Raw genomic sequence first — 27,923 nt, 5'->3', positions numbered from 1 at the left:
ATAGCAGTAGTCTGTGAATATTTTCCATGACTTTATTAGAACACATGAGGTTGGCACTGGTATACAACAGAGAAAAGGTAAAAGGGGAACATGAGAAGGGAGTTTACCCACTATTTCCTTCAGGATTAAGGCTCTAGGCCCCATCTATGGTGTACAGTAACTAGAGACATTAGTTAAAAAGAAGTATGAATACTCAATAGGTCAATATTATAATCAAACGAAACAATTAGTCACATAGGCTAATACTTCAACTCATTGATATTTAAACCCCCTATGGGCAATTCTTAATTACTTCCCACCACTGAATGGGGGATGATACACAGCTAATTTTGTCATCTTTAGCACCCACATTGGATACCCTTCAAACTCTGCACTGAGACATGATTCAGGAAAAGCTGGGGGCAGCACCTTGCTTCTCTTTCCTTCTCAGGCAGCACCTGTCTCTCAGGTCAACAATCACCTGTTCTTTATCCCATATTGTTGCTAGACATAATCACCTCTCAGAACTGCAAAGCAATGATCAGAGCTGAGCTGTTCTATCTTCCTTTTCCAAGAAGGGGGGTGTCAGGATGGGATTAAATATTTTAGTCTGCAAATAACCTTGCCTTTCAGCTATTGCTGGGCTGCAGTGGTAACACTGACTAATGCCATGGACAATTATCTGAACTGACCCAGGAGACTGCACAGGCTTCCATAATGCTCAAGAATGTAATTTGGCTGCTGATACTGTACTAACCCTTTTTTTGGGGCCCTGGAGTCTGGGGAACTTAGGCTAGGGGGTCCACAGCAATATTATTTCTTGAGCCTTAAGGGAGTGGTCAGCTGTTATCCCTGACAGGGGGAAGTCAATGGCCTGGTTAGGACTGCCTGCAGACCCTAAGGACTAGAGACTAAGGATGTCTTCATCTGGATAGGGGGACCCTGAGGGAAAGGGCATGGAAGGCAGATAGGTAATCATTGAACAATGGTAATCTGTTCCCTCAAAGGAATGTTTAAAAATGTGAAGAGAAGGAAGAGGGAATTTTCTTTCCTTTCCAGTTACTGTCAAGAAGACATCAAGCTTGACCCATCTGGGATTTAGGACCAAGCCATCATAAAGAACAGCTGCAGGCAGAGAACAGAAATCCCTTTTCCTCCTCAGTGGAGTTATCAAAAATATCTACAAACTTTGTGGACTAGAAAGTACAAATAGGAAAAATACTTTTATATGTGTATAAAAAAGGCGCTCCAGCACCATGGCCTTGAATATTAACTCAGGAGGTGGTGGCCTGACCCTTATGGGAAGGGGGGTCAAAGGGAGGTGGGGGAGGGAAAGTATGGCTCCAAGAGCAGAGAAGAGCTTGGTTTCCTGTTTTCTCTAATAGTTATGGCTTTTAAATGCTCAATATTTTTCTACTCATTTCCTGAAAAGCAAGGTTTTTTGGAAAAAAATGTTATATTGGGTTGGTACAGACTCTCACAGTGCTTTGCACACTATATGTGCTTAATAAATGCTTCTTGATTTGGGACTAAAAAGTCCCACTGGGATCACTTATAAAAATCCTTCTGCTAGGAGAGGGAAGCTCCAGCAAGACTTGAGAGGGTTTTGAGGGTCTAGTAGGCCAAACAAAACAACTAGCTTAATTCTGTTTCTTAGATAGCTGGTGTCAAGTGAGACTTTTAACAGAATCAGAAGAAGCTTCATTGATTATCTAATCCAACCCCTTCATTTTTCAAGCAGGCCTGCAGAAGCTGAGTAATGTGCCCCAGGGCAAGGGCAGACTGCTTACTCTCAGTAAGCTTACAAGCACCTACTGAGCTGCTTCACATTAAGCACCTGAGGAGATGTCAGCTGCGGATATATCCTGCCTGGCCCCATGAGGCAGAACCTAGGAGCAATAGGGAGAAAGTGAAAAGAGGCAGACATGAATTGGGCTTGACATAAGGAGAAACTCCTTAACCATCAAGGGTGGAATGGGCAGGTAATAGGTTTTCTCCTCATTAGGGGTAGGACAAACCCCTGTTGGGTATAGTGTAGTGGCGCCTCTTTTCTGGGTATGAGTGGGCCTGGGTGGCCAATGAAGTCCCTTCCTGCCCTGAAATCTGGATTCTGACTCATGCAGATAAGCAGAAGATCCAGGATTTAAACTCAAGTCTTTGGCCTCCACATCTAGGCTCTTTTCACTCCATGATGTGGCCTCAAGGTTGCACTCAGGGGAGTACCCAAGGACTGAACTGCATGGGAGAGGAGGCATCCTGGTTTCCACTTCTCAAGGCCAGAGCTGCAGTGCTTGGCTCAGCTCCAGGAGCCAGATATCCTTACTTTACCAATAAGCATTTGGCTTATGGGGTCCTATGACTACAAGGCTGCTGAACAGTGATTCAAGGGGGCAGGAAACAAGCAAAGGACTCCAAACAGTATTTGGGGATGACAGGCCCCCATCTTACAAGGACCAAGTAGGATGGCTGGGATGAGGTCTGACTACCCAGGTCTTGGACCTGCTCCTACACTGGTCCTCTTGTGACTTGTCTTCTTCTGTCTTTGGTGTCCCCACCAAAACCTGGCTTCTCATTGAAAAACTGAGACTAGACTAGAGGTATTCCTGGTGATATAGCTGTGTCGAGCTTCAGTCTTCCTTGCTCTTCTGAACTGAACCACAGGAGTTGGGTCAATTCGCCTAAATCTTGAAGAAGACAACAGAAATAAACAGTCAGTGCAGACTTCAGGGGAGCAGGAGGCTGCTAAGGATGGACAACGGAGTCTCCTTTGGCCTGAGGCAGCCAGGCAATACCTATATAGTTTGGTGCCTTCTAGACTGAATCCCAGCTCTCCTTCCCCAATGGACGGGTGGATTCTTGTCTTGATAACTTGCATGCTTTTGATAAGCTAGAGGCAATACCATAGCTCCAATGGAGAACAAAAGGAAGGGCTCCAGGGTTGCCAAGTCCTCAGGTGCCAGGGCCAATAGAGTGGATCTTTCCCCATAGGAAACTCTAGAAATCATGAGACCTACACCATTACTAGGGTTTCTAAACAGGCCAAGGCCAGTAGCTGCAACTTGGAGAGAGTTCTGCGGGACTGAAATGTGTGAAGAACCATTCTGGCTTTAGAATCAGCTCTACTCTTATGGTTGATGGGGGAATTTCTGTCACAACTGGGGAATGAAAGAAGCCAGCTTGAAATAAGAAAGTTTATCCAGCTCTGTGACATTTTGGCTGGGGTTCTAGTGATGAAGGAAGGGCTGAGCTCGGCGAAGTCCCTCCTTCAGGAATTGTGCATAGGTGGTTGTGGATGGATCTTCAAAGGTAGATGAGAAGCTGAAGACACCAGCCTCAATATCTTCTGGCTTCATGGAAGTGATGTCCAGGAAGTAATTGGCGTTAATATGATGCACCTGGAAAAGAAGCAACAGGTAAGAGAAGGTTAAGCAGAGGATCCACAAGCGTGAAGGGGTAGGTAACTTGTGGACTCAAGACCATATGTGGCCCTTGAGGTCCTCAAGCATGGCCCTCAATAATTCAGTCAAAGGGTTATGCTTGAGGACCTAGAGGGTCACATATGGCCTCGAGGCTGTAAGTTCCTCACCTGAGTCTGGATCCCATTGTTAGCTACTCAGAACTGGGCAGGGGAAATCATGTTCTTTCTCTGGGTCTCCCTGGTTAATAGGATGGGAAAGCTGTGGTTCTGGCTTAAGCCCCACAGTTAAAGGTGTTCCTGAAGGGCAGAGCCAAGAGGGTGGAGAAAAGGCAGGGACCTGTCTGAACTTTCCCAAATTCTTCTCCAAACAACTTTAAATAACACCTCAAAACAAATTCTGGGATGGTAGAATCCACAAAAGGACAGTGTAAAATAATTCTACAGCCCAAGACAACTTAGAAGGTTGGCAGGAAAGGTCTGTTATATTGGAATGAGAATGGTGTACAATCTGGTGCAGACAATGTACCCACAAGACAGCATCAGGCCTTGGAGGCAACTGAATTGGTAGCAGCAGCTTCCAGAGCTCTCAGCCCACGGACCATAAGGGGGTTAGGCAACTTGTCAGAAGGAATTTACAAGCTCCTTTTGCTGATACTGGGATCAGGACTTTGTTTCATTACCCATATGTGCAGTCCCAAGGTAAAAAGGAGAACTAGCACATCAGAGCTTGTAGCCACTGGGGAGCAAGGACCCTAGTCATAGTTCCAGGGCAGAAAACAGTACTTATGGTCTCTCACAGATCATAGTAGTAAATACACCTCTCATTAGATCAGGCCTGCACAACCCCTTGGGTCTCTTGTGGCATGCCAAAGGATTTCTTCTACATATAAAGGATGTTTTCATCAACATTTTTTCACTGGTCACCCAAAAACTTTGACTTGCCACAAGTGGCCTGATTATCCTAAGCAGCCCGTAGTCCTGCTTTAGATCATACCCCCTGGAAAAGCTGAAAAGTTACAGTTCACAGTACCTCCAGTGAAAACTTCAGGTTACAGTTACCCCAGAAGTAGCTCTGAAAATGACTGCACAAAAAAGCCTTATGCTTAGGAGAGTACCCCCTCCAACCTGGTAGTAGAACCCCACCTTAACATAAAGTTAAAAGTCAAAAAACAGGCTGAAAAAATGAGTAAACAACAAAAAAAAAGAACTGAAACATAGAAAGTTACTATGGTGACAGAGGACCAAAACACAAACTCAGAAGAAGACAAAGTCAAAACTGGTATATTTAAAGCCTCAAAGAAAAATTTGAATTGATCTCAGGCTCAAAAAAGAATTCCTGGGAGTGCTCAAAAAGGATTTGAAATCAAATGAGAGAGGCAGAAGAAAACTTGAGAAAAGAAATGAGAATGATGAAAAAAAATAATGAAAAAAGAGTTAATAGGTTGGTAAAGGAGACACAAAAACACTGAAGAAAATAATACCTTAAAAACCAGAATTGGTCAAATAGTAAAAGAGGCATAAAAATCCACTGAAGAGGATAACTCCTTAAAAAGTAGAATTGCCCAAATGGAAAAGGAGGTATAAAAACTGACTGAAGAAAAAATTGGGGGGCAGCTAGGTGGCACAGTGAATAGAGCACCAGTCCTGGAGTCAGGAGGATCTGAGTTCAAATCTGGCCTCAGACACTTGACACTTACTACCTGTCTGACCTTGGGCAAATCACTTAACCCCAATTGCCTTGCCTTTAACTCTCCAAAAAAACAAACTGGGCAAGTGGAAGCAAATGAAAAAAAAAAAATAAAAGAAACTGTGAAATTGAGATCTCAGTGGGAAATAACTGACCTGGAAAATGGACCAGAGAGAGATAATTTAAGAATTATTGGATCACATGAAAGCAATGATCAAAAAAAGAGCCTAGACATCATCTTTCAAGAAATTATCAAGGAAAACTGCTCTGATATCGAGGGCAAAATTGAAATGGAAAGAACTCACTGATCACTTACTGAAAGAGATCCCAAAATGAAAACTCCTAGGAATATTATAGCTGAATCCCAGAGTTCCCAGGTCAGGGAAAAAATACTGCAAATATTCGGAAAGAAACAATGCAAGTATTGTGGAAACACAATCAGGTTTACACAAGATCTAGCAGCTTCTACACTAAGGGACTGGAGGGCTTAGAATATGATATTCTAGAGGACAAATGAGCTAGGAGTACAATCAAGAATCACCTACCCAGCAAAACTGAGTATAATCCTTCAGGGGAAAAAAATGGTCTTTCAATGAAATAGAGCACTTTTAAGCATTCCTAATGAAATGACTGGAACTGAATAGGAAATCTTATTTTCAGATATAAGACTCAAGAGAAGCATAAACAGATAAACAGGAAAGAGAAATCATAAGGGATTCAGTAAAGTTAAACTGTTTACATTCCTACATGGAAAGATACTTGTAACTTCTAAGACCCTTATGATTATTACGGTAGTTGCAAGGAGTATACATAGACAGAGGGCATGGGTATAAGTTGAATATGACGACACAATATTTCAAAAAACAAAATTAAGGGATGTGGAGGAATGCATTGGGAGAAGGGGGAAAGAGAGATGGAATAGGATAGATTATCTCACAAAAAAGAGGTGCAAAAGAGCTTTTACAGTGAAGGGGAAAATGGGAGAGGTAAAAATGAGTGCTTAAATTTCAGTCTCATCAGAACTGCTCAGAGTAGAAATAACATATGCATTCAGCTGGGTATAGAAATATATCTTACCCTACAAGAAAGTAGATGGAAAAGGATAAGAGAAAGGGGAAGGGAGGAGGTGATAGAAGGGAGGGCAGATTGGGAGAGGCGGTAGTCAGAAACAAAACACTTTTGAGGAGGGATAGGGTAAAAGGAGAGAGAATATAGGATAAACGAGGAAAAACCAGGATGGATGAAAATACGTAGTTCAAAGAATAGACTCAGGCATGGAGTCAGAAAGACCTGCACTTAAATCCATCCTCAGATTTTTCCTGTGACCCTGGGCAAATAATTTAACCTTGTTTGCCTTAGTTTCCTCATCTATAAAATGAGCTGAAGAAAGAAATGGTGAACTACTCTTAGTATCTTTGCCAAAAAAAATGGAGTCATGAAGTATTGGACACAACTGAAATGACTAAACAACAAAATCATAACTGTGAAAAAATTTTTATAGCAAGTTTCTCTGACACAGGCCTCATTTCTCAAATATATAAAGAATTAAGTCAATTTTATAAAAACAAAGAGTCATTATCCAGTTGATAAGTGGTCAAAGGATATAAACAGGCAGTTTTCTGATGAAGTAAAGTTACTTATAATTATATGAAAAATGCTCTGAATCACTATAGATCAGAGAAATACAAATTAAACCAATTCCACACCTAACAGATTGGCTAATATAACAGGAAAGGAATATGATAAATGTTGGAGATGTGTGAAAAGTGAGACACAAATGCACCACTGGTGGAGTTGTGAACTGATTCAACCATTCTGGAGAGCAATTTGGAATGGTGAAAAATGCTATCCATCTCCAGAAAGAATTGATAAGAGTCTGAATGCAGATGGAAGCACAATTTTTTAAATTTTATTTTTTCTTGGTGTTTTCTTTCTCAACATGACTAAGATAAAAATATGTTTTGCATGACTGCACATGTATATCCTATATCAAACTGTTTGCCTTCCCAAGAAGAGGGGAGGTAAGGGAAAGAGGAAGGGAGAGAATTTGGTACTTAAAATTTTAAAAAAGTTAAAATTACTTTTACTTGTATTTGGGGAAAAATAAGATATTCAATAAATATAAAAGAAAAAAGAAAAAAAAGGTATTCCTCCTCTCCCACCCTAAAACATGGCTTTGATCATGTTACCTTCCTGCTCAAGAACCTATGAGGCAAGGAGGGTGGAGCCAAGATGGTGGAGTAGAAGCAGGGACCTGCTAGAGCTCTTCTCCCAAATCCCTCAAAAAAAAACTTGTAAAAAATTACTCTAAACAAATTCTAGAGCAGCAGAACCCACAAAATGAGAGATGGAAGCAAATTTCTAGCCCAAGATAATCTGGAAAGTCAACAGGAAGGGTCTATCACACCAGGCTGGGAGCAGAGCACAGTTCAGAGTGGGCCATGCCAGCATGGTCAGAGCTGGAGCAGGCCTTAGGGGATTGAATTGCTGGCAATGGCTGCAGTTTCCAGATTTCTCAATCCACAAATATCCCAGACATCTTTGAAGGTCAGTGGGAAGGGTCTCTCACTTGGCTGAAAGGGAACTATGGTCTAGCCCCAGCAATGGCCTCAGCCCTGGCCCCAGCCCTAGGGCAGTGGCAGCCACTGCTGAAGTGGAGACTGCTTCTGGAGCCCCTCACTTAATAAAGAGCTCAAAAGTAAAGGAACTGGATAGGCAGCTGCCTCTGGAGCCATCGACTTAACAAAGAACTCAAAAGTCAAGTAATTGACTAGGAAGATAAGCAAACGGGAAAAAAAACAGACCACAGACTCTTACTTTCTCATTGAAGAGGTATTTTCTTATGTCACTGGTGACTAGGAATAACAAAACATACAACCCGAAGAAGACAACAAAGTCAAAGCTCATCCAAAGTCTCCAAGAAAAATATGAATTGGTCTCAGGCCATGGAAGAGCTCAAAAAAGATTTTGAAAATCAAGTAAGAGAAGTGGAGGAAAAATTGGGAAGAGAAATGAGAGTGATGCAAGAAAATCATGAAAAAGGAGTCACCATTTTGCTAAAAGGACCCCCCCCCCAAATGCTGAAGAAAATAACATCTTTAAAATTAGACTAATCCAAATGGCAAAAGAGGTCCAAAAGCCAATGAAGAGAAGAATGCCTTAAAAAGCAGAATGGGCCAAATGAAAAAACAGGTCCAAAAGTTCACTGAAGAAAATAATTCCTTAAAAATTAGAAAGGAACAAATGGAAGCTAATGACTTGACAAGAACTCAAGAAATTATAAAACAAAACCAAAAAACAAATGAAAAATAGAAGACAATGTGAAGTATCTCATTGGAAAAACAACTGACTTGGAAAATGGACCCAGGAGAGATAATTGGACTACCTGAAAGTCATCATAAAAAATAGAGCCTAGACATCATCTTTCAAGAAATTATCAAGGAAAACTGCTCTGATATTCTAGAACCAGAGGATAAAATAGAAATGGAAAGAATCCACTGATCACCTCCTGAAAGAGATTCCCAAAGGAAAACTTGTAGGAATATTGTAGCCAAATTACAGAGTTCCCAGGTCAAGGAGAAAATATTACAAGCAGCCAGAAAGAAATAATTCAAGTATTGTGTAAACACAATCAGGATAACACAAGATTTAGCACAAGATTCTACACCAAGGGATCAGAGGGCTTGGAATATGATATTCCAGAAGTCAAAGGAGATAGGATTAAAACCAAGAATTACCTACCCAGCAAAACTGAGTACAATACATCAAGGGAAAAATGGAACTTCAATGAAATAGAGGACTTTCAAGCATTCATGATGAAAAGCCCAGAGCTGAATAGAAAATGTGACTTTCAAATACAAAAATCAAGAGAAGCATGAAAAGGTAAACAGCAAAGAGAAACCATAAGGGAACTTATTAAGGTTAACTGTTTACATTCCTACATGGAAAGATGATATTTGTAACTCATGAGATCTTTCTCAGTATTAGGATAGTTGGAGGGAATATATATATATATATATATATATATATATATATATATATATATATATATATACACACGTATATATGTATATGTATCTGATATATACACATACATAAATATACGTACATACATATATACACATACAGATATATATGCATATGCATATATATACAGACACACACTACACACACACATATATATATATACCTACATATATATGTGTGTATGTGTACATATATATCTAGAGAGAGAGAGAGACGGAGAGAAAGAGAGAGAGACAGAGGGCACAGAGTGAGCTGAACATGAATATAAAAAAGAAAATTAAGTGTTGAGAGGAATATACTAGGAGAAAGAGAAAGGGAGAGGCAGAATGTAATAAATCATCTCACATAAAAGAGGCAAGAAAGAGCTTTGACAATGGAGGGGACAAAAGGGAAGGTGAAAGGGAATAAGTGAGCCTTACTTTCATCAGATTTGGCTTCAGGAGGGAGTAACATACACACTCAATTGGGTATGGAAGTTTATCTTACCCTACAGGAAAGCAGGGAGACAGGGGATAAGGGGGGATAATAGAAGGGATGGCAGATTGGGAGAAGGTATAATAGGAAGCAAACACTTTGGTAGAGGGATAGGTCAAGAGAGAGAATAGAATAAATAGAGGGTGGGACAGGATAGAGGAATATAGTTAGTCTTTTACAACATGACTGTTATGGAAGTGTTTTACATGACCACACATGTATAACCTATTTTGAATTGCTTGCCTTCTCGATGAGGATGGGTGGGAAGGGAGGAAAGGACAGAATGAGGAGCTCAAAGCTTTAAAAATGAATGTAAAAAACTGTTTTTACATGCAACTAGGAAATAAAATATATAGGCAATGGGATGTAGAAATCTATCTTGCCCTACAGGAAAAAAGAAGGGAAGAGGATAAGGGTGTGGCGGTCATAGAAGGAAAGGCTGATTGGAGGAAAGGGTAATCACAATACATACTATCTTGGGGTGGGGGTGGGAGAAGATGGGGAGAAAATCTGAAATTAAAAATTATGTGGAAGTGAATGTTGAAAACTGAAAATTTTAAAAAGAAAAGAATTTGGAACTCAAAATTTAAAAAAAAAGGAATATTAAAAATAAATGAAAGAATTAATGATCAAATGAATGAAAGAATAAACAAACAAACAAATAAATAGAAAAAAAGAACCTATGAGGCAACTAGGTGGTATAGTGGACAGAGTACTGAACCTGGAGTCAGGAATCTCTGAGTTCAAAACTAGCTGTGTGATCCTGAGCAAGTCATCTACCTCACAGGGTTGTTGTGAGGATTAAGTGAGAGAGTATATGGAAGTGAATTGCAAACTCTAAAAGTAACACAATAAATTTTAAGAATCATCATTATCATTATTACTCCATCTCATACCAGATCCAGACAGCTTGGTTTTCAAGTCTCTCCTCTGTCTAGTCCTACCTGAGCTCTCCACCCTTAACTCTTCCTATAAACACTCTACTCTTGAGGGGCCTCTCTTTTCCCTGTCCCTTTAATAAGATATGCCAATTCCCCGATCCCATCTCTGCCAGATTCCTGCTGGGAATGCCCTCTCTCTATTCCCTGCTGTTGATATAAACCCTGTGAAGTGCAATTCAGTCCCATGCAGCCATGAAGCCTTTCCTGACTGGTCTGTCAGTCCTACGGCACAATCACTTAATTTAAGATTCTCTCCAGTGTTTTTTTTTAATGTGAGTAAATTTTCTGGAATTGAAGACCTCCTCTGATGCAGGAATTAGTGGCAGAGTAGATGAAGCATGGGACCTGGAGTCAAGTAGATGTGAGTTCAAATCCAGCCTCAGACACTAACTAGCTTTGTGACCCTGGGTAAGTCATTTTAACCTCTGTTCGCTTCAGTTTCCTCAGCTGTAAAATGGGGATAATAATAGCTCTTACCTCACAGAGTGGTTGTGAAGATCAAATGAAATGATATTTGTGAAGTGCTTAGCCCAGTGCTTGGTACATAGTAAGCGCTATATAAATGTTAGCTGCTGCTGCTGCTGTTGTTATATGTAGTCTAAGAGCATGGCAGAATCTGGGCCCAGGAAGTCCTAAGGCATTCTACTTGCTGTTTAAGCTCATCCAAGGTTGGTGGAGAAAGGATCCCTGCAGAGCTAGCCATCAGATGAAATGTTGGCCACAGCAACTAATGACCATCATCCTGGAGTGGGTGGGGAGGGCTGAAATACTGAAGAGTAAGTCTTGTTGTCTCCCCTATACCTGCCTCCAACTAGACAGCAGGCACTCAACCGGTGTTTGAGGCAAGGGAATGTTGGTGGGTAGGGCAGGCAGGTAAGTGAGGAGGGGCACATACCACAGTCCCATTGGGTAGGCAGATCATCATCTCCACCGGGAAGCTGTACTTCTCCAGGTGCAGGTTGGCCAGCTCCTTGTGGAATTCATTTTCTTGGTTATTCTAGGGAGTTAACAGTAGGGCAGTAAATAGTTTGGTGGCTCAGTCCCCAAACCTTCCCACAGTGCTCTCCCTAGATGCCATGGAGCTCAGGGGCAGGGAGAGGGACCTCCTTTAGCCCTACTCACCTGAAGCTCCTCCAACTCCTTCACGAGGGACCAGCTACTGATGAAGTTGTCATTGAGGAGGGTGAGGATGGGCGAACTTTCCAGGACTGTCTCCCGGAGAGTTCGCCCTGAACCTGCTCCAGGGAGAAAGCAGGATATAATGTAGGAGACAATGTAGCTCACTTTGAGAGCTCTAGCCACTTTTGTGACCACTAGGTCTTTCACAATTCCAGTGCGTGAATCTGTTGTCTTCTCAGATACCTCAGGGGTCCCAGGTGGTCTTAAGTCCCTTTCCTTCCCCATACCCCTCCCGTTTTACCCCAGTCCTTCACCTCAGCAGGACTGGTCATCTAGGGCCCCCCAGAGCAGGATGGAGTGCACTAGTTTGTTTTCGGCTTTGGCTCGGTCAAATGCCTCAGTGAACGGCAGGTAGGTGACCTGGGGAGGAGAGATGAAGATTGAGAATCTTCTGTGGTTGGGGGAACGCAACAGGCCTCCTGCCCTACAGTCAGGTTATCCTCATTTCACAGAGACCAAGCTTACTGAATGACTGATCAATGCTAAGCCGGGGACCAGACACTCGTTCTTTTCTTGGCAAAGCTTCCTCCTATTAATCCCATGTAACCTCAAGTTCTTGGTGGGAGAACTGCCCATTGCTCATCCTCAAATAACACATTTTCCTCCTTTGAAATGCCATTTTCTTCCAGCCTGGGAGCCCCCCCAATCTGAGTGAGCCCTAGCCTCTCATCTTCCCAGTAGCTCCCAACATCTGTTCTGAAAGGGCTCTTATGAGTTCTGTCTTCTGTCCCTGGTCAAGCCTCACCTTCTTGAATGGGTACATGGCGAGCTCTAGCTGCTGGGCTGCCTCCTCCCAGCTGAGTTCTCGCTGCCACACAATATCCTCAAACACGAACTGTATGGGGTCCCCGGAAGGCAGGCGGCTCTCAATCACATCGCCATTTTCATCCTGGATCACAGATGGCACTGAAGGACCCAGGGATTCGAGCTCCATCTGTGAGAAGAATGAAGCAGCCAGTGATGAATGAGAGCGCCCTGAGGAGTGATGCTGGGTCTGTGTAGGGGTGTGCACGTGCTTCTTTTGCAGAAGCAGCTTCCTGAGCAAGCCCTTTGGTTAGGACTTCATCCTGGGCAATTTGGGGGTGCTGCAGAGGAAGTCAGTACCATTATGTCTATATTCAGATAACTCAGTTTAAAGGAAAAGACAGGCCATGCCTAAAGAGAGCTGATCTAGAACATGCACAGAAAGACAAGATCAGAAGGACTAAGAGGTGGATGAAACTAGTCAAATGTGGATGGTTAGATAAGTATGGTCCCAAGGGGCAGGTGTGATTCCCAGATGGGTTAATCAGATTGGCTGCATTTTTGTGACCAAACTCAGTTTTCTATCTCAGACTGCCACCTCTTGCAAATATGAATGATTAGTTACTCAGTGTCTACCTGTCCTCACTCTGGAAGGCATAATGGGCAGAACCTGTACGCCTCCTGCTTACACTAAGAAAGGCCCTTCCCACATACCAGGGGTGTGCAGCACAGAACGGGGGGCTCTAGGCATGCAGTGAAGCAGACCTGGTGGGTCAGACACATTCAGAACATTGAAGTCATAGCAATGTTTTAAAGACACATCAATAAAAACATTATTATTCTTAAAAACCTCAAATATCAGTAGTGACTTGGGAAAGACTGAGTGACCTATTCTATACCTTCTCTTAAAAAAGGGGCTTTATCTTGAAGTTCATGAACTTTAAAAAAAAACTGATAACTACATTTCAAAATAATTAGTTTCTTTCGTAATTCTATTTTATTTAACGCATTTAAAAACCTTATTCTAAGACAGGATCCACGGGTTTTCCCAGACTGCCCAAGAAGTCTGTTCATGCAACATGAAAGGTAAAGACATCCCTAACCCTGATGTTTGGGCAGGTGTGAAATCTAGGGGGCTGCCATATTAAGGTACCTTTTGTCTTAACCCAGGAATGGCTAGCGGGGCACCTGCCTGAACTCTGAGGAGATGGAGATGAGAAAACATCAGGCTTTTTGGACAAAGTGAGAATTTACTTCACCAGACAGTTATCAAGTTATCTATGTGATAGGTGGTTGACGCTGGGAATAGAGATACAAACATTTCTTGACCTTAAGGAACTTACATTCTATCAGAAGGATTTGGGAAGTAATACACAGTAATCTGAAGAGGCAGAGCTAGCACTGGTGGAGAGGTTGGGAAAGGGTTCAGGCAGGAGCAGGCCCAGGTAGGGTTCGGCTCTGAAGGAAGCCAGGGATACTGAGAGGCAGCGATGGAGAAGAGGGATTGCATTCCAGGTGTGCAAAGGCACTGAGGTGGGAGATGGAAAGTCATATATGGCACACAGGTAGGGGCCAGTCTGACTGAGATGTGAAATGTGTGAAAGGGTGGATCAGGAAATAAGGGAGCTGGGAGCAAGACTGGGGTGGGTTTCAAATACTAGGCCAAGGAGTTTGTATTTTTTTCTGGAGGTAACAGGGAGCCACTCAAAAAGTTTGTTCTCACAAAGTGAGAACTTCCTCCAGCCCTGCCCAATGTGGTCTCTAAAATTTGCCACACTGAGAGGCCAACTCTTTTAGGAGAGGCTTCTCTGGAGTGAAAGACCTGATTAGCCCTGGGTTCTTATTCTGGAATACTAGGGAATCTGAGAGAGAGGAGATTCCTGTGCTAGCTCCCATGTGACTGCAGAATTGCCAAATGGAAGAGAAAATGGTGATAAATACAGTCAGTAGGAGATGGTAGAGGAGGCACTGCTCAGAAAACAGGTATATTTAACTCTAGTCACACTAGCACACATGCTTAGTGTCAAAACAGAGGGCAGGTAAGGTGCTCCTAGGCTGCAGCCTGATGGGAGAGCTGGGCCTCATGTAATGCCCAGCAGAACAGAATCAGGTACAAAAAAACAGGCCCTTCTGAGAGCTGTTCCCTAATGGAGAAATGCTCCAAAAGTAAGGACAACCAGTTCTTAAAAAAAGAACTGCAAACTATTAACAACTTAGTGAAAAAAAATTCCACTAGTAAGAAAAACACACATTAGATTCACTCTAAAGTTTCACCTCACACTCAGCAAACTGGTAAAGATGACAAAGACAAAAAGAGTTGAAGTCAAAAGGACTGTGGGAAGACAGACACACTAACATGCTTGGGTGGAGCTGAGAAGTGGCCTAATCCTAGGAGATATTAATTAGGGCTTATGCTAAGAGTGACTGAAAGTGCCCACACCCTGTGATCTGGAGATCGCAGGCCTGGGCTTAAATCCCAAGGAGGTCAACGACACAAAGACAGATTCTAAATACACCAACATATTTGTAGACAGATTGGACTCAGTAAACAAACTGTGGTACCCGAATATAATGGAATGTGGTTGTGCTGTACATGGGAAGGCTCCTGACAAATGTGGAGAAGGCCCGTGCAAAGCTAAAATGAGTAAATGATGCCCATAAGGATTTCAACATGTAAACAAAAAAGGCCATAAAACCTAAGGGAACCTCATGTAGTTGCAGGGGCCAAGCTTGGTCTGGGAGAAGAGATAAGGAGAGCCTCCCCCTACTGTTAGACAAGTGGGAGACGATGAATGGGCAGTCTCCTTAGACATAGACTGTACATGTCTTGGTTAGTTTTGCTTAATGGGCTTTTATTTTGTTGCAAAAGAAAGCTTCCTGGGAAGGGAAAGGTACATTCTAAAATGACTGATGTGAGAACAAAAGGCACCAAGAAAACCAAAAGCTCTTGAAAGGATGCACTTTACAAATATCATCTCATTTGATCCTTATAACATTACAGTTGAGGAAATGGAGATAAGAAGGTTAAGTGTATAGTCCAGGGTCCCACAGTGAGGAAGTGACTGAGGTTGGTTTGGAGCTCGGGTCTTCCTGACTCCGCCCAGTACCTTGTCCCCTGTGCTACTAGCTGCCTCTAAGGTGACAGGGATGATGGCAATACCTGAAGGGGAGGGATGGCCCCTTTCTCAGTATGACTAGGACTAAAAAAAGGCCAGGTTGTTCTTGACTTCAAGATTGAGTGCCTCCTCCTAGTCAGGGTCCCTGGTGCTTCTCTCACAAAAGGACTGCTGATGCCAAGGCAATGACTTGCCAAGGGCCCAGACTTAGTCCAGGAGGCAGGGATCCTTAGACAATAGTTGGCCTCCCTTCTTATAAAGAGGAAGATGGTAGAAGCCCCCTAAAGGCAGCCAGGAGGAGGATGGAGCAAATCCTTGACCCTCCCATTCAAAATATCTGGGGAAGGGGATGGAGCAGAGCTGAAGAGATGCAGCAGCCAAGTTGCAGCAAGTTAGGCTAAGGCAGTAGGTTTGATGACATAGTACAGTTACCTCTGTAACTCGGAATGGAATCAGTGGCTGTTACACAGGCAGGGTAACTAGTAGACCAAGGCTCCTTCTAACCGAAGAACCCCCTGACATTTCTCCCAGAATGGAATAACTGCCAGCACCAAGGTTGTAACTTATCAAGGGAACTGATTTACTTTTTCCCCCACAAAAAGCATAAAATGGTTTTATTTACACAGTAAAGGATACAGGGGAGTTACTTCTGAGCCTATGGTCAAAACCTTTGATTCCAACAGGTCATCATCACCCCTTGGGACAAGTGCAAAGCCCATGGCTCTTCCCTGATGGCTTGGCATCCACATTCTATCCACTCTGGGATTATACTCAGCTTTGTAAGGTAAGTCATTCCTGGTTGTAAATCTGTCTTTTATGGACTATTGTATTCTAAGATTTCCTCTTGTTTATGTTAGCAGCTGACAGGTCTTGTGTGATTCTGCTTGTCATTTCTTAGTACTTGACCACTTTCTTTCTGGCCATTTTCAGGATTATTTTTTTCTGATGTAGAAGCTGTGGGTTTTGACTTCTCATTTGAGGGCTTCTTTTAGGAGGTTCTTAATGAGCTTGTTTCATCTCTACTTTGCCCTCTTATTTGTAATATACTGGTGATCTACATTTTTTTCTTGAAATGTAGTGTCCAGGCTTTTTTTGGTGTTTTCATGGGAGTCTAGTGATTCTTAAATTTATCTCTCCTTGACCTGCTTTCCAAGTCAGTTATATTTGCTATTATATACCTTACATTTTCCTCTTATTTTTGATCATCTTTTTATATTTTTCTTTTATTTTTTAGTTGTCTAATGAAGTCATTGATTTCTGTTTGGTCTATTCTAGCTTTCAGGGTGTCTGTTACTTGGGTAAAGTTCACCACTTTCTGTTTTAAGTTATTTATTCTCCTTCCAATTCTGTCTCCAGAATTTTTATCTAACTCTTTATCTCTTGCTGAATTTCTTCTAGGTGCTAATACAGTCCATTTACTCCTGTGAATGTTTGCTCTAGTTGTTACAGAATAACTCTCTCCTTGGTTTGATTTTTAGGTATCGCTGGATCCACAGTAATTTTTTTTATAGTGGTCAGTATCTTCTTTTGACTCATCCCCCTGGACTTCAGCTCCTGAACTGTGGCTTTGTGTCACAGCCAGGCTCCGCCCCATGTGGGCTTCTGGATGGGGTGGCTGGCCCTGCTTGGGTTCTTACACTGATCTCCACCTCTCTGAGGTGAAGATCTTAGGCTCACAAGTTGAGAGCGCTGCATCTCCAGAACTTAGGACAGAAGGCTTCTGGGCCTGGGATCTGTGATCCGTGCACTGTCTGCACTCATCACTGCCATTTGTTTCCAAGGTCAATGCCATCGTTTCTAGCTACCCTGGAGCTTTCTCACAGGAGCTCTCCACTCTCACTGCCTCCACATGAGCCCCTGAAGGCTACCAGTAGCTCTGGTCTGTCTTCATCACTCTGGGAAGCTTCTGTCTTGTTTTTCTGCTCTGGTTTGGGCTTTGCTGGCAGGGCCCCCCCTTTCCTATTGCCTATGGGGTTCTGTCTATTTGTATAGTTCTGGGGTGGATGAAATCACTTCATGGCATTACTCACTGAATTTTTTAATTGCTACTAAGTCTGGTACTGCTTCTAGGTTTTTGTGGGAGTAATTATGTGGGAGCTGGATTGTCTGCCCTTCTTTAGGCTACCTTGACCAGAATCCTTATGGCACTGTCCCAGGAGGGACCTCATGATGGGAGATGCCAGGCTTTGCTCTTTCAAGCTAACACCCTGGACCTCAGTGGGAAACAGGATTACTCTTAATCAGAAAGTGAACATGTCCTCTCGTAGCTTACACAGGCAAGTGTGTGGAGCCCTGTGCTCTCCCAATGCCTTTACTTCATGGCTAGGAGGGTGATAGGGCAGTAGACACCATACTCTTACCCACCCATACAAAATTTAGATCCTGGGTAGTATAACTAACATGAGAGGACGGAGACAGGGAACTGTGGTGATGTTGCAGATGGGCCTGGCCAAGGAAGCAGAGACATGCGTACCTGAGGGAGGTAGCCAATGTCGACCTCCATGTTGCTCTTCTCATTAGCTCCATACAACCACTCCATGTCCACGTTCAGAGACCTGGCAGGAAGAACCCGTTGGAATAGGGAGCCTACTAGGGGTAGGACATGGACAGGGCTTTGTTCTTGACCTTGGGTCAAGTTGCTTATCCTCTCTTAGCACATCTCCACATCCATTGCCTGGTGGCTGTGTCACCAGATCAGTTGGGCCATGGTTAGAAAACAGAGCTCCAGGGTCGGGCAAAAGGGAACTGATGCAGGTACAGGGTCTGGCTCTTTGGGGTGATCATCAGAAGAGGTGAGCTACAGGACAGGGGGATGGCCAGAGAGGTCAAGACCCAAGAAGGAACTCTGTTAATAAGAACACGGTTTTGGTGAGATTCCAAAGGGGAGGGGAAGGCTCTGGAGACATGGCTTAGGGTCGAGTGTCTACACTCAGCTTCAGCTCCCTGAGGATGGGCATCCTGAGGTTGTGCTGCGCATGCATCTTGGTGGCTGCAGGTGGCCTACCTGACATTCACACCCTCTCCAGGGTTTTTGCTGTGTGCCTAAGGATTCCTCTGAGCTGGAAGGATTGATTATAAGATGGCCAGCTTCTCCTGACCTGAAGCAATGTTTGCATCTGCCACTTGGCGGAGCTCTAGGACTTACTTTCCCCCTAAGTCAAGAGGAACAAGCTCAGGTGGGAACTTCTGAGGGCTGGTTTGCCGTTTAGGGCAGAGATCATTAGAAGGTGTATAACTAGAATGCTTTCAGATTCACAAAGCACCTTGCCCACAACCCCTGTGATAAGTGTAAGTATTCCAATTTTACAGATGATAAAAGTGAAGTCTGGTCACATGAGCTATTAAGTATCATTACCATAATCTCAACAGCTCTCCTTCCTGACTTTCAGTTCAGCAGGATTTCTACTGTAACATTATTTTCAGGGCTTAGATCAGAACCCAGTCCTTCTGCTGGCCTGATGTCCAGTCTAAGCTCAGAGGGATTTTAAAGATTCTGAGCTCTTCCTCTCTCCTTAGGTGAGCCACACAGACCAAGTGAGGAATTGGGCCTGCGGATCTGTATGATGATAGTGTGGCAGCCCACTGGTCTAGTTACCCTTGCCCTCTCCCATGGCCCAGCTCCCAGTTTTCTCATTCTGATTTGATCACAACCATCTATGGCACTTTCCTTCCCCTTCCTGGGGAGGGGGCAGGTAATGTCTGTGGGGAGCAGGGGAGGTGCCCAGTGGAGTTCCCTGCTCCTCCATTCTCCCTTCCAGCCCTTCCTCTGGAGCCTCCCAGCTATTTCCCCTACCTCACATTTGCATAGCATTCCACCCTCTCCCCCCACCCCCATCCCTGGGAGGTAGGTAAGGCAGGGTTATATTTTCCCACTTCAGATGAGGAAATTGAAGGCTAGAGAGGGGAAGTGATTTACTTAGGTCATGACCTGGGATGAGATGATTCCTGATCCCTGGCCCAGTGTTCCTTCCATTGGACTGTGTTCCTATTCCCTTCTCTGTGCTCAGCCCTTAGGGACGTTGATGGCAGAAGTGATTAATGAAAGAAGGCAAGCTGGGCCCAGGGCAGATGTTTCTGAGTGCAGCACTTTGGAAACAAGTGCAAATTGTTAGATTGGGGATGTTGATGGAAGAGCCAGATGCCAGAAGGTGGCTAATGCATGGAGCCCATTTGGTACAACATCCTACCTCAGACCCCACTATTTCCTCCTGGCTAAAGCAGCTAGGCTCCAGATCCCTCCCAACAGATCAGTTCCAGGGAGTGAGGAAGGGGAAGGTGAAAGAGATACTGGCAGCAGCTTCCAACAGGGGAACAAGCCAGAGCCCCTAATTCCCAGAAAACCCCAAAGGGATACATATCTTTTGGGACTCCTGAACCCCAACCCAAGTTCCCTTGGGATCCTACCTGTGATTAGGCACAAAGAGCTTGAATTCACGGACATGGGTGGCATCTTTGGTGAGGATGATGTGCCCAGTGAACTGTCCTGGAGAGAACCAGAAGGGAAAGTGGGGTGGCTCGTTGAGTTGGAACTCGGCGTGGATCCTGTGGCCGGAAGGGAAGGAGGCACAGCTACGAGGAGGCACTAGTTGCTTTCCACAGTGGGACTGAGGGAGGGTAGCAGGGTTTCAGCAGAGGATGTCAGAATGTTTTCTGGCTCCCTGTTATATATCCTACACCTTCTACTTGACAATTTTCATAAACACAGGGTGCTGTACTGTGAAAAATTACACCTTACAGGAGTGGACAAAGCTATTATCACATGCCTCAGAGCTCAGATATTAGTTCATGAGAACAAGAAAGGGAAATGGGACAGTCTAGTAATCTGGAATTAAATATTTCCCCCATAGGTAGAGGGAAAGGAAACACAACCAAGGGTGAATCCTGGGGATGGCTGGGAAAAAGAGCCGAGTTTTAGTTTCCAAACATCCTTCTCTGCCTCTGCAAAGGCTGTCTGGGGGCTGTTTAAACTCCTGACCTAGGTGAAATGAAATATTCAGGAGAGGTTCAGTTTAGTCACATGGGAAAACAGAAGAGCAGAAGATAAACTGTGTTAACAGCTGATATTTACATAGGACTGATATTACAAAGCACTTTACATGCATTATTTTAGTTGCTCTACACAGCAGCCCTTGAGGCGGGTGCTCCACCCCTTTTCACTGACAAGAAAACCGAGGCTTGAAGGCTTGATTTATGTCAAGCCTTAGTGTCTCTGGTTGGTTTTGGATTAGATCTTCCTGATTCCAAGCCCAGCATTCTAACTTGGTGTTATCAGTGGTGTCGCTCCATACAGAAGGTCTCTGTTCCTGCCTCATATCGACTCAGTTCTAAAATGCGACATGATATCGGTTGTGTTGTACTTCTTTGTTTTCGTGAAATGCTTTCCAATTCTATTTTAATCTAGTTTCTGCAGTCCACATGCAGACCTCAGGCTGCTTCTGACACCTCTGCTTTTACAGCACCCTTTTGTAGGGTGGTCAGGGAAGAGAATACTCTATGGGACAGGAATTGGGGGCAAGAGGCTGACTTTTTCATCCTCAGAGCCTAGCACAATGCCCGGCACACAGCAGGCACTGAACTGGAGGAGAGCTGGCTCCACCTGCTCAAAGGGCAGAAACACCTAAGAAGTTAAACAAAGGCTCTGGGTACAGGATGATCTAGTGAACTGAAATCTGTGGCTAATTTTCCCAAGGACAATCAACACAAAGTCGGGTGGCGCAAACATTGCTTCCATCCAATTTCTTTCTAGAGCCACTTAATACAATGAAAAACGGATTGTTCTCACCCCTCTGCCCTCCCTCTTAGGCTCAGGTGCTTCCTGGGCAGTTCCCTGCCCATAGTCTTGTCTTCCTTTCCCTTCCACCATCCCAGATGACCAGAGGGGGTCAGTGCTCACCTGAAAGCCACGGTGTAGTAGGAGTCACTGATGGCCGTGAGGCAGGCCACTGCACCCTGGGGCCCAAAGCGGGTCTTCACAAAGGGCCTTGGGTGGAACATGCTCAGCAGTTTGTGGATGATGACCTGTGGGAGACAAGGCCTCAATGCCAATTTGGCACTCAGTGGCAGAGCCTTTTGCTTCATTCCACTTGTCAATGGGTTGGAGCAAAGTGTCCTTTACCTAGAAAGCTTTGATGTTTCTTTCCTTTGGTACCTGTGTCTCTACCACTGATGCATGGGAGTTATTCAGGAGCCTGCCAGTCTCCAATGAGGGGCCCAACACCAACAGTTCAACTAATGCCTCTGATCTTGCCCTTGACCTGACCCTTGCATCTGTCCTGGGGCTCCACGGTCTCTGCTGACTTAGGTAGCTTAGTTTTAGAAAGATACGTGCCCTTTCCCCCAGCTTCCTCCAGTTGTTCTCAGAGGCTTGGAATGAAATGAAAAAGCTCTTAGCATGCACTTACTATGTGTCAAATTCTGTGCTAAGAGCTGCTAACAGAAACAGAAAATGGAGACAGTCCCTGCTCTTAAGAAATGCTGGAGCTGGATGTCCCTTCCTCACCTCTTTGCCTTTGGGAGGAGGTGGGTAGAAGCGGTTGTTAGAGAGGTATCCAGTGAAGATGCTTAACTCACTGGGGATAACCCACCAGGGCTCTCCCAGCTCCATGTTTGTCCTGGGGGGCAGAAAAGGCTTGAACTGGCGAGCAGAGAACTCCATGAGCTCTGAGGCAGGGGCCCTCCATTCCTGAAGCCCAGATAGGGCAAGATGAGAAACCTAGAAGGCAGGAAAGGGTCAAGGTGAACAGAGCTGTGAGATGGAAGACTTGGGCCTCCCTAGTCACTGGCAGTAACCAGGGGGGTTCTGCCTGGCAGAAGGTTCAGCAGAATAACCAGGGCCTTTACCAAAGAACGAAGGTGGGTGGTGGGAAGTGACTGGTCCTGTGCATCTGGGTTCCTGCTATGTAAACATTCTGACTCCCAGCCACTTGACCTCTCACTGCCTGGTACTTGAAGCCCCCAGGGCTATCTCCACTGGTCTTGATCTTGCCAATGGACCCAGATGGCTCCGGAGGAGAGTGAGGCTGGTAACTGTGCACAGCCCTCTCTTACTTACATCCAATTCACTTGCATGTCATGGTACCACCTTCCTGATGTCATGGTCCTCTTCGAGAACGAAGGACAAACAACAATTTGAAGCCCCCATGCACCTCTCCAGTCTTATTCCCACCCTTCTACTAGGCCTGCTCTGTGAGAGCCCATTCTTCTGGAGAGGTGAAGATTATGCTGTAAGAAGGGGAAGGGCCAGGTGAGGCAGCAAGAACTGTTGGGAGCTCCCAGAGAGATGAATTTAAAGTGTATTTCCTCAAATCACAAACACACCCCATGTGGGGCTCTCCCCTTCTGAATGGCTGGGGCTTTAGGGTGACTTGTGAGCCATGGGCTCTGTGTTCAGCATCTTTTGTACGTAAGTCAGCTCTCTCTCAATTATCTGTACATCTCCTTGACACATTATTGGCCACAGATTTTTAAATGTAGGCTGGTTGACCACCAGAACCAGCAAAATCTTCAGTCCACCTCTTCAATTTTGGGTCTCTGGGTACTTAGGGAATATAATTTCATTGCAGCATTAGCCTGGGTAATCATTACAAGATGAGAAGTGTGCAGTCAATAAAACCATACCATTAAAATACATCCCAGTCAAATTAAAATGATGTCAGGATTAGCCACACCATGGTTGTACTCCCAATGGTGTAAACTGAAGGATCCTAGATTTAGCACTGGAAGGGATGGTAGAGATTGCTGGGTGTAATCTCTTTTCTTAAGAGAGGAGGAAACAGACTTGCCCAGGATCACAGAGGCAGTAAATGACAGAGACAGGATGTGAATCTGGTCCTCTGACTCTAAATCTAACATGAAAAATAATAGTCTGGGTGCAGTACCTGGCCCAGGTACTCCTGGGTAAGCAACGCGATGCCCTACATATCCCTACTTCCCAAGTTAGGATGGTGGGGTGAGAAAGCAGGAGACAGACACCTCAGAATTCCTGCTGCCTGAGGAGGGATTTGGGAAGAACCCTTGTTACTCACTCCCAGAAAACCATCTTTGCTCTTTGTCATGGTCTCTAGGAGCAGGGGCTGGAATCGGGCCACTATAGACAGCTTCTCCTCTGAGGACAGGTTCTCTTCTGGGTAGAGCATCTCATTGGGATTCAGTGCTGACTTCTCTTCTTCCTCATAGTCAGTGACGGACATCGATCCTATGGGGCACAGAAGTAATTAATGCTCTGCTCTTCCCTGGGGAAACCTGTGCATCTTTGTGCAAGACATTACCCCTCTCTGAGCCCCAGGTCCTACCCCGGTAGGAGGGGACCACACATTTCCGTTCCCTTCCCCATCTTACATTCCCATCTGGGCCAGGGATATATATGTGTGTGTGTGTGTGTGTGTGTGTGTGTGTGTGTGTGTGTGTGTGTGTGTGTGTGTGTGTGTGTGTGTGTGTGTGTGTGTGTGTGTGTGTGTGTGTGTGTATGCACACTCTAGACTAGGCCCATCTAAACTACTTTGAAAACACAAAGAACCTTTAAACAACAGAAATACTCAAATAAGTCAAGAAAAAAATACCTAGTTATAGGTTGAAGAATCCTATAATACCAGAGGAGGGCAAAGCACCAAGCAGAGAGAGGTCACCTACCAAGAAAGAACTGAAAAAAGAAACAACGCCTCCCCCCCCCCAAAAGAAATGAAGGCAGTTGGTCACTACTTAAAGGGGCAACAGGGGTTTAAAAGAAGATGTCAAGAAACTGGGAAAGCCTCCTCTAGAAAAAAGTATACCAACCATTCTCAGACCAGAGAATGTGAAAAGAATGAGAACAGGACTGAACAGGCAGATGGCAGCAGCAGATTGAGAAAAGCCAATCTCTGATGAACAGGTGTCCTAGGGCAGAAGGGGAGAAGCAGGATGGCAGGAGTACGGGAAAAGGGTTCACCTGGGGTCACAAATTCAAGTCTCTATCACTTACTAGCTCTGTGACTGAAGACTTGCCATTTCAGTTCTCTGAACCTCAGTTTTCTTATTTGTAAAATGGAAATAATGACAGCCTCCTTCCCCGGTTTGTGAGGAAAAGTGGGTTATATGGATGTGAGTGATGAATATATATGAGGAAAAAATTAGAAATAAATTTCCTGACCTAAAAAGACCTCAAAGTTAGCTCAGAAGACTAAGGAGCCCAGAGGACATTGACTAAGAATTTTTCTGCACACAAGACTTCACAACCAATGCTTGTAAAGCTCAGAACATCAGGGCTAAGAAAGTTCCAGGACAGGTCACTGCACCCAGTGAGCTTAATGAAAGTAGGCTGAAACGAATTGCTGAAAGGAAGCCTGTCCAAGCAGGAAGGAGAAAGAACATATGAAAAGGGATGGCAGAGGATGACCTCAGATTGCTCCAGAAACAAGGGCTAAAAGAGAGGAAGAAGAGCCAAAATCAACATGATGCTAAGATAAGTCAGTTATGCTGGGGAAAAAAAGATTCCTCAGTTTTGAAGGCACTTTAATGAACTCCTCCAAAAGGGCTGACAGTGCCAAAGGCTGCACTCAGTCCAGGTCTGAGAACAGTAGCAAAGCAGCTTGGGCTGGAGGAAGGTGGTTAAACTAAGGACAAAAGCCCCATTACACTCATCCAAAGAGTATTCTAGATAACCTTCCTTCAATAGGATACCAGACTGCACATCCACAGGCATCCTCAATCAAGACGGATTGGAGCCTCCCATAGGGGATTTGGAGCTGAAAGGGGCTGCAGGTGTCACCTGGCCTGAACCTGTTGCTTTATAGGTGGCGTGACCACCCAGGGCATACATGTATCAGCCTTGATTCAAACTCAGGTTCCAGGACTTTAAATGTAACCCTTAAAATTCAGTGCTCTTTCCATGGTAACAAATGGTCCTCATGAGTTACTTAGGGCCAGTCTTCTGGCTGGTTTCTGACTAAAGTTCAAATTCTTTTGTCTGGCATTCAGAGCCCTCCAAAATCTAGTGCCACCTGATGTTTCCAGCTTTATTTTTGGTTATGCCCTCATCCCAAACCTATGTCTATTACCTCCCTCTACTTCTCCAGATGAGGTAAAAAGATATGTTAAGCTTCTGCAATGTTTTTTTAGGGGAAGAGGAAGATGAGGAGTGGCGTTCTGTTCTATCTGGTGCCAATGGGAGTAGTAACTAATAAAAATAAAAACTAGCATTTATATATTACTTTCAGATTTGTAAGCACTTTGCGTGTGTTATCTCATTTGATTCTCACAACAACACTGGGAGATACCTATTATTATTCCCAATTTACAGATGAGGAAACTGAGGCAAACAGAGGGTTAAGTTGCCCAGGGTCACCTAATTAGTGACTGTCTAAGGCAGCATCCGAACTCAAGAACTGAAGTCTTCCTGACTCCCAAGTCTGACGCTCAGGTCATTGTACTCCGGTTGCTATTTGCAGAGATGTTGCTTCCCTTGGCCTCCACCTTTGTATCCTCCCCTCCATCCACACCCAACCTCTCCTGCTACCTGTGAACTTCTCAGCAATGGGCTTGAACTCTTCTGGGCTGACAGACATGTCTCCGTCTAAATCCAGAGAGGAGAACAGGTACAGGCCTTCTGTCCCCAGGGACTTTAATGCTGCCTCCTGCCTCAGAGCAAGATAAGGAGATGACACGGGGATAGTCAGATAGGCAGACAGGCAGACATAGGTAGGTAGCCAGCCAACCAGCCAAGCAGACACTCGGTCAGCCAGCCATCCAGGCACACAATCAGACAGACAGACAGACAAGAAGACACTGACATATTCAGACAGATACTCAGACAGGCAGACACTCGGGCAGGCAGATCCTCTGACACATAAACACTCAGTACAGGCATGCAGACAGATAGACAGATGCTCAGACAACTGGACAGACACACAGCAGAGGGCACTCAGGTGGGTGGACAGTCAGATGATACTCAGAAAGGCAAGTAGAGAAGGCACTCAGACAAAAAGACAGAGACAAGCAGACAGATACTCAGACAGTCAGAGAGACAGACAGACAAGACACTCAGGCAGGGAGAGAGGAGAGAGGAGGATAGAGGCAGACAGAAACTGTGTGTGTGTCTGTGTGACAGAGAGAGAGAGACAGAGAGACAGAGAGACAGAGGGAGACAGAGAGAGAGAGGGAGAGACAGAGACAGAGACAGAGAGACAGAGACAGAGAGTGAGACAGAGAGAGAGAGGGAGAGACAGAGACAGAGACAGAGAGAGAGAGAGAGAGACAGAGACAGAGAGAGAGAGAGAGAGAGACAGAGAGTGAGACAGAGAGAGAGGGAGAGACAGAGACAGAGAGAGAGACAGAGAGAGAGAGAGAGAGACAGAGACAGAGAGAGAGACAAAGACAGAGACGGAGAGAGAGAGGGAGACAGAGAGAGAGACAGAGAGAGAGAGAGAGACAGAGACAGAGAGAGACAGAGAGAGAGACAGAGAGAGAGAGAGAGAGAGAGACAGAGAGTGAGACAGAGAGAGAGGGAGAGACAGAGACAGAGAGAGAGACAGAGACAGAGAGAGAGAGACAGAGACGGAGAGAGAGAGAGAGACAGAGACGGAGAGAGAGAGGGAGACAGAGAGAGAGGGAGACAGAGAGAGGGAGCGAGAGAGGGAGACAGAGAGAGGGAGGGAGAGAGGGAGAGGAGAGGGGGAGGGGCAGACGCTCCGCCCTCGGCAGGCAGACACTCAGGCGGACCCTCGGTCCCACGCCGCCGCTCCCCGGCTCACACGATGGGCCAGACCGTTAGCCGCACAGACGGACAGACAGACAGAAGGAAGGACGGGCGGCGGGCGCCCCTCCCCCCTCTTCGCATCCCTCCCCGCCTCGCCCCGCAGGGCCTCCGCAGCCCCCCAGCTCCTCCGTCCGCCCGCTCCCCTCCCCGGGCAGGGCCTGACCCTCCGCGCCGCGGCCTGGGCCTCCCGGTAGCCCGCGTATCCCCGGGCGGCGGCGGCGGCGATGGCTGCAAGGAGCGCCCCGAGCAGGACCAGGCCCCAGCGGGTCGGGCGCTCTGAGGCATCCGGGGGGTCGCGGGGCTGCCGGCCCGGGCTGCGGGCCCGGACCATGGCGACCTCGGCGGCGGCGGCGGCTGCGGGACTCCGGCCCCTCAGCGCCAGCCAGGCCCCCTCTGGGTGGGGGGAGGGGAGGAGCCTGGCCGTCCGGGGGCGGGGCCTGATGTGGGAGGGGCCCGAGGTGGGGCGGGGCCCGAGGCTAGCAAGGCGGGAGGGGCTGAGGAGAGAGCGCAGAGGAGGAGGGGCCCAGAACCGCAGAGGATGTAGCTGGACGATGTTCAGTCCTTTAGGTCGTGCCGGTTCTCCGTGACCGCATCTGATACAGGAGAGGTTTGCCATTGCCTTGTGCACCTC

At 45.4% G+C, this 27,923-nt stretch overlaps 1 protein-coding gene across 1 annotated transcript; it reads right to left on the bottom strand.

The window, feature by feature from the left end:
* Positions 1–18: 18 nt before the first annotated feature.
* LOC140504444 (selenoprotein N-like) lies at positions 19–27,923 on the bottom strand. Its single transcript, XM_072609375.1, has 12 exons — positions 27,456–27,923; positions 26,054–26,171; positions 23,589–23,758; positions 22,064–22,276; positions 21,458–21,582; positions 19,969–20,106; positions 18,038–18,119; positions 12,450–12,638; positions 11,959–12,064; positions 11,648–11,760; positions 11,421–11,522; positions 19–3,374 (listed from the first exon to the last, which is right to left on the bottom strand). The coding sequence occupies exons 1-12, from the start codon at positions 27,906–27,908 to the stop codon at positions 3,204–3,206; spliced, it is 1,980 nt and encodes a 659-aa protein (XP_072465476.1). The 5' UTR covers positions 27,909–27,923; the 3' UTR covers positions 19–3,203.

This window comes from Notamacropus eugenii, chromosome 5 (genome assembly GCF_028372415.1).
Source record: "Notamacropus eugenii isolate mMacEug1 chromosome 5, mMacEug1.pri_v2, whole genome shotgun sequence".
Taxonomy (NCBI): Eukaryota; Metazoa; Chordata; class Mammalia; order Diprotodontia; family Macropodidae; genus Notamacropus; species Notamacropus eugenii.
This window is presented reverse-complemented; position numbering and strand designations above follow the sequence as displayed.